Genomic DNA, 7,911 nt, shown 5'->3' on the forward strand with positions numbered 1-7,911 from the left:
TTCAGTCCACCGGGTGCTGCGGTCGGTCCTATCAGCCCTGCAGATCACAGCAACTCAACGCGTTCAACATTATCTTCGTTTCATGTATAAAACTTAATGGCGCATTATTAACTGAAAGATAAATGAATTCCCAGTAACGTGAAACTAAAATGAAATACAAAAACAGTCAGGATTGTTTACTATATGTTAAACAGTCAGGATTGTTTACACTATTCTATTCTAAATGTATTGATTTTGATAAACATTTAAAATAGAATAATTCCCTTTCAAGTCACATTTAAGAGCTCTTGTCTCTTTATAACAATAATTAAAAATACTATTATTATTAGATTATCAGCGAGTCAGCCAATCATAGAGCGAATCAGCCCTGCGTGTTCTTGAACGTCATCTTTGCGCGGCGGTTCCGCAGTTGAAAACAGAAAGTAGCCTGTATGTTTTAAGCTCTATTCGTGACATTCATTTAATAACGAAGCAGACTATGTCACATATGTTCTGAACAGAGAAGGACAATCAATATCAGCTAGAAGTAAGTGAAATGATTTCGTTTGTTAAACCACGCCATTTACTTTAAGCTAATATTGAATGGTGTTAGCATTCTGTCATGTGCTTGTTCCACTTAAGCGAGCACAGGTTCGTTCATGAGTGTTTTCAGCCAACAATGTGTATTTAAATAACGCCTTTAGGAGACTTTAGATGGCTTTAACCGTCTTAAATCAGCTAGTTTGTCTGTGTAGAGCTCAAATTGTCTATTAGCCTTCACTGCTGTTTCTTAAAGCATGTCGTTTTGTCTAATGCTAAGTTAACTTGGACTTTGAAACTCTTAAACAACAATAAGCGTAAAATATGATTTTCTAAGGGAAATCTAGTAAACAAAGTTTCAAAAAGTAGTTTATACACTGAGAAATAGTGTTATATGTGTGTGTTAAATGTGTAATAATATAACCCATTAACATTTTCAAATTTAAAAACTAAATGAATAATATGTATAACACTATCCAGGTCTCTGACATGTTGATTGTGTTTCCAGGATATGGCGCTGCGGGCGTGTGGATTTGTCATCTTTCGTTGTTTGGCTCAGCTGCCTCCACCTGATAACATAGAGTTCCTGCTGCTGCAGACCTCATATGGAGAACACCACTGGACACCACCCAAAGGTGCATCTCACAGCATCAGTTCACTGTGCTCCATCAAATACAAAAGAACATTTTGGGTCATTATCTAGCTACTCACAGACAATAATGTATGTGGTAAAGACGAGATTATCTTATTAACTGAAATGAAAAACATTTTATATACACACACATAAGACACACGAGAAGCAGCACACATATTTTGTTCTGTACATATAGAAATATATAAAGGAAAAAGTGATCACACTAACCAGTATTTTAAATGATAAACCTGAAGTTGAAAAATGGGTAAAGCAGATTATTTGAATGATAGTTGAAAAGTATAAAGATGAGAGTGAATTAGTATTTAAATGAACAGATTTTAATGTGCAGGGGAAAATAATCAACAAAATTTAAAGTTAAATTACAAATTTATTTATTTATAATTTTTGTAAAAATCTAAGACCTTTGTTAAAATATATTTTTACCCAGACAATAGGTCAGGTACAGTAGGTCTCTCACACCTTGCAAAATATTCACAGTGTCAACAAAAATAATAAATATGATTAAATATTAGTGCTGAGCATTTTGAGGGGTGTAAACAAAAACAATGGTCCCAACCTATGTCCTGTTTTACGTTTTTAATTTCTACAGCTTCAGAGAATTCAAAAAGAGCCACATAATGATAAATAATGTTATGAGAGCTGTTTTAACATTAAGTTATGATTGAATTGGCTCTTGTTACAGTTATGAAGTAGTTTGATAAGTAGGAAATGTTCATGGGCCAATGGCATGACCACATTGAAATGGTTTATATATATATATATATATATATATATATATATATATATATATATATATATATATATATATATATATATATATATATATATATATATACACACACATACACACACACACACACACACACACACACATATACATATACATACACAGTTGAAGTCAGAATTATTAGCCCCCCTGAATTATTCACCCCGTTTATTTTTTTTCCCCAATTTTTGTTTAATGGAGATATTTTTTTTTTCAACACAATTCTTAACATAATAGTTTTAATTACTAATTTTTATCTAATTTTAACTGATTTATTTTATCTTTGCCATGATGACAGTAAGTAATATTTTACTAGATATTTTTCAAGACACTTCTATACAGCTTAGTGGCATTTAATGGCTTAACTAGGTTAATTAGGTTAACTAGGCAGGTTAGGGTAATTGGGTAAGTTATTGTAAAACAATGTTTTTTTCTGTAGACTATCGAAAGAATAGATGAGGCAGTGGCGCAGTAGGTAGTGCTGCCGCCTCACAGCAAGAAGGTCGCTGGGTTGCTGGATCGAACCTCGGCTCAGTTGGCGTTTCTGTGTGGAGTTTGCATGTTCTCCCTGCCTTCGCGTGGGTTTCCTCCAGGTGCTCCGGTTTCCCCCACAGTCCAAAGACATGCGGTACAGGTGAATTGGGTAGGCTAAATTGTCCGTAATGTATGAATGTGTGTGTGGATGTTTCCCAGAGATGGGTTGCGGCTGGAAGGGCATCCACTGCGTAAAAACTTGCTGGATAAGTTGGCGGTTATTAATAAAGGGACTAAGCCGACAAGAAATATCGAAAGAATTTAGCTTAAAGGGGCTAATAATTTTGACCTTTAAATGTTTATAAAAAATTTCAAAACTGCTTTTATTCTAGCCAAAATAAAACAAATAAGATTTTCTCCAGAAGAAAAAAATATTATCAGACACACTGTGAAAATTTCCTTGCTCTGATAAACCTCATTTGGGAAAAATTAAAAAAAAGAAAACAAATTCTATGGGGGGGCTAATAATTCTGACTTCAACTGTATATGTTATGCATACACATGCATAGATACGAAACTATTCAAAACTCCATCAAATCCATAGATAATTAAATTTATATTTAATATGTATCATATACAGATATTTTATATCTGAATATAAATAAACATTTTATCAGATATATACATGCCTGTGTGTATTTAAACATGATAAATATACCCAGTACACACACTTAAACTATCAAAACAAACTTTTATTTTGGATTCGATTAACTGTGATTATTTTTTGCCCAGCACTATAAAAAAATACAATATTAAAGTGTATTACTTATAATTGTTTTGATTACTATTTAAATAACAATAGGTACAATGCTCAGCATACTGTATATGAGTACACAAATCTATCTTTTAAATTCATAGTTTTAATAGAAAGCTATACAATATTATATTCGTGCATATACATGAGATTAGTCAGTACTAAAGCCAAATCTGGAGCTCGTCTTAACAAAATAACTTACGATATCGGTCCAAAAACTAGTACACCTAAACTGATATGTTAAAGAAAAATATTAAATACAAATTTTAAAAAAGAAGCAAAATCAATATTTTGCTTGAATTTGATTGTATTATGTTTCAATTTCTAAAATATGTTTGATGACTAGAATATTATTTTAATAAATATATCCGTTTAATAAATCTGTTTTGTTTAAATGCAACAAATTACATTGCCTATATTCACTGAGAAATGGATACAAATATTAGTTTTCAAAATGGGGTGTACTCAATAGTATATATGTGGAGCTAGTGTTTCTTACCTTACTGACAAACATCCGGTGAACAGTTAATGTGACTTTTTTCCATTTTATATTGTTCCTTTTACAGCATCAATGTGGTAATGTAATTACAATACAATCAGTTAAATAGACTTTGGTATTCATTTAGTTGCTCAAGCGTAAAAGGAAATGGAAAGTCGTTTACATGCATGCACCCATCAGAATCGGCAGGCTAGAGCAGAAGCTCTATTGTATATACATGGGTAAAATAAATGTTCATATTTTAAAGACATGGCTGGGAAAATGTAATTTAATGCAGTGCTTCTTATACAATCTGAGACCCACTTTATATCAGATATCACTCAGCCAGTGAAGATTTTAAAGTAAACAGACGATAAACATTTTGCAGTGGCATACAGTTCACTAGAAGAGCTTAACTCGGGTTACTGGCAAATTAAAAGTCCTTTAGCATACTTTGGCATATAGCCTATTATGCTGAGCACTGTATTTTTACATTATTAGATAAATAAAAATTGACAATAAAAAAAGATAGTTTTTTAAGGTAAGTGGTTGCAAACAATTTATATGGGCTTAATTTAAACACAGAAATTACATTTAGTAATGTTCAGCTTAATTTGTTTAAACTCAAGCCTATATACATTTTTTGCAACCACTTCGTAAATCCAATGAATAATTTTAGTTTACTGTATTATTATTATTATTATTATTATTTTTATTATTATAAAAATACACCACCTATTGGAGTGATTCACCAGACTATCTTCAGTTAAAGCCAGCAAGAAAAGAAGTTAAAGACATCTGACCATCTGCAATTTCCCCAGTGTTTTTACCCAATAAATAACATTGTCCTCCGCTCCATAAGGTCATGTTGACCCTGGAGAGGACGACCTCACCACCGCCTTGAGAGAAACTCAAGAAGAAGCGGGTTTAGGTAAAGATCACCTGCGTGTGGTGGATGGTTTCCTGCAGAGGTTGCATTATCAGGTCCGGGGGAAGGACAAAGAGGTCGTGTACTGGCTGGCTGAGCTTCGCAACCCAAACACACAGGTCATTCTCTCTGACGAACACCAGGATTACAGATGGGCCAAGCTAGAGGAAGCCTGCAAGCTGGCACAATACCAGGACTTACAGGACACACTTACAGCGGCACAGCGCTATCTAGAAACAAACAGAAAACACTAACATTTACACTAACACTGACAATACTTGCATTGGTATTGATTAATTGTTTTAGAAGGCTGAATGCATGAAAGTTTAACAGAGGAGCTGGTGTTTTGTATGAGTTTGACTGATTTTTGACATCCGTCTCTGTGTCATGAAATTCATATTATATAGTTTGCTTCCTTGTATTTGAAAATGTCAAGAGAAAGCCTTGCATCTAACCTTACAACCTTGAACTCTCGACCAACAAACTAAACAAAGCGGTTATTCATTTTAAAGAATGTTCCGGGTTCAGTGCAACGTAATCTCTAGTAACTCCATGTGAGGCTTGCCGTTAATAACCACAGAAAAGCTAAACAAAACACTTTCAGCACAATATAATGGAAGTCTATTGGCCATCGTAGACATACACCTTTTTTTCCTGTGGTAATTAACAGTATGATTTATAAAGCTTGTTTTTACCTGGAAAGACGGTAAGGCTTGAAAAATGAGACTGCTATTTTTTGTCAGATCTATACATGCATAGCAAATAATCCCATCTAATTCACTTTGTTTTTACAGTTTATCCACATACTGTAACATTATTCAGAGTTGCAGTTTAGATCTAGTTGCAAATACCTCATGAATAACACATTAGAAGCTAAATGGTACATCAGGAATAATGCTGTACACAAATTATTTTGTTGTAGTCCTTTTGTCATGTAGATTGTTTTGCTGTAATTGTAATGAAACTAGTAAATGAAATACAGCTCATCATTTATGCATGGTTTTAATTAGTATTTAAGGCTAAGCACTTTCTGAATATGAATATGAAGACGCATCAACACCACCATCTGGTCCAAAGTTGCACTCACTGTATGTTAATATATGCTTATAACCGTTAAACCAGTAGGTCTTTATATATTGTACCTTGGAAATGTAAACAATAAATAAATAAAATAAATAAATAAAGAATTAATAAATAATAATCTGCCAGTTTTGAATTTGAAATTAAAATTGATAGAAGAAACTGCTTTCATGACCACACTGTGTCAATTTGGTAACAGTGCTACTCATTGAGTATGTTTACATGGACACCAATAATTCGATTTTAATGCGATTAAGACAATACTCTGATTAAGAGTCTACCAAAACGGCGTTTTTTGATTAATTAAATTAAGGTCATAATCAAACTAAAGAGAAATATAATTAAGTCATGTGGAATATGCCGATTTTAGTCATATCATTGAAGTGCGGTACAGACATGTAAACACCTTATTCGAACTATTACTGTCATTTAGGACTTTTTGCTGCGTTTTGGATAGTCCACACGCACATACACACACAGCTGTTTGACACTCTTTGTACCTACCCAGTCAGTGCAGACCACAGACAATTGCATCGTGAATTGCATCGAGTTTTTTTCTCTTCCGTTTAGCATGTGGTGTGAACTTCCATTAAACAACTCTTCCAGCAGTTCATAGTTGCATCCAATATCTCGTTTGTCACGGAGGGCGTGCATGAAATGTTAATGAATGAAAGTGAAAGTGCTAAACTGCAGTTAAAGTCAACAAATTAAAAATGAAACACTCGAAAATATATAAAACTCCAGAGGAAATGCCGATAGCGCAGTGACGCAATAACGATAATCGAATTATGCGCAATAACATGTAAAACGGGATCATCAAAGTTAACACTCAAAAGCAACTCATGTAAACACCTTAATCTTATTATTGTCTTATTTAGATTAAAGCAAACAATTTGATTACTGATGTCCAAGTCATTGAGTCCTTTTGCATGGACACCAATAATCTGATTAAGACAATACTCTGATTAAGAGTCTAACATGTAAACAAAGATTTTTGATACATTTAATCCGATTAAGGTCATAATCAAGCTTAAGAGAAATCTAACTAAGATATGTGGAATATGCCGATTTTAGTCACATTATTGAAGTGCAGTACAGACATGACACAGACTTTGTTTACATGGACTTCAGTAATCAAATTATTTACCCTAATCTGGATGAGACAATAATATGATTAAGGTGTTTACATGAGTTACATAAATGTCAACTTAAACTGTTTAGCGCTTTCACTTTCTTTCTGAAGCATTTCATGCATCCCGCCGTGAATATGAACTGCTGGAAGAGTAGTTTTAATGGAATTTGAAGTCTTACACGATGGTAATAGTTTAAGGCAGGGATGTCAAACTCAGTTCCAAAAGGGCCGCAGCTCTGAACAGTTTAGTTCCAACCCTAATTAAACACACCTGATCAAACTAATTGAGTCCTTCAGGCTTGTTTGAATCCTACAGGTACGTGTGTTGGAACTAAACTGTCCAGGGCTGCGGACCTCCAGGAATTGAGTTTGACACCCCTGGTTTAAGGTGTTTACATGTGTACTGCACTTCAATAATGCCACTAAAATCGGCATACTCCACATGTCTTATTATGATTGTAGTTTAGTTCGATTATGACCTTAATCAGATTAATCAAAAATCGCTGTTTACATGGTAGACTCTTAATCAAAGTATTGTCTTAAACGAATTAAAATCAGATTATTGGTGTCCATGTAAACATACTCACTGACAACTTATTCAAACTATTACTGTCATGTAGGATTTTGCTGCAAAATGTTCTATACACACATCTGTTTGACAGTATTCTCTGCACCTATTATGTCAGTGAAGCACAACAGACACCTGCATCGTGAAATGCGGAGGGTTTTTTCCCCCATACGGCATGTAGTATCAAATTCTATTAAAACAACACTCTTCCAGCAGTTCAATGCATCCAATATCTCGTTCGTCATGAGGGGCATGCATGAAATGCTCCTGAACAAAAAGTGAAAATGCCAAACTGCAGTTAAAGTCAACAAACTATAAATAAAACACTCGAAATTACATGAAACTCTAGTGGAAATGTGGATATCCTGGGGGCGCAATGACGTTAATCAAATTATTCTCTAAAAGATAAAGCAGGATCATGAAGAGAACATTCAAAAAGCAACTCATGTAAACACCAATAATCATATTATTGTCTTATTCAGATTAAGGTAAATCAT

The 7,911-nt window shown here is 33.8% G+C and overlaps 2 protein-coding genes across 2 annotated transcripts in view; both read left to right on the forward strand.

Annotated features, from left to right (window-relative positions):
• gtf3c5 (general transcription factor IIIC, polypeptide 5) overlaps positions 1–7,911 on the forward strand; it is a 678,526-nt gene that overhangs the window by 469,629 nt on the left and 200,986 nt on the right. The window lies entirely within an intron of this gene.
• Positions 401–5,620, forward strand: nudt2 (nudix (nucleoside diphosphate linked moiety X)-type motif 2). Its single transcript, NM_001002323.1, has 3 exons — positions 401–526; positions 1,028–1,154; positions 4,569–5,620. Exons 2-3 carry the CDS (start codon positions 1,031–1,033, stop codon positions 4,886–4,888), a joined length of 444 nt encoding a protein of 147 aa, NP_001002323.1. The 5' UTR covers positions 401–526; positions 1,028–1,030; the 3' UTR covers positions 4,889–5,620.

This window comes from Danio rerio, chromosome 21 (genome assembly GCF_049306965.1).
Source record: "Danio rerio strain Tuebingen ecotype United States chromosome 21, GRCz12tu, whole genome shotgun sequence".
Taxonomy (NCBI): Eukaryota; Metazoa; Chordata; class Actinopteri; order Cypriniformes; family Danionidae; genus Danio; species Danio rerio.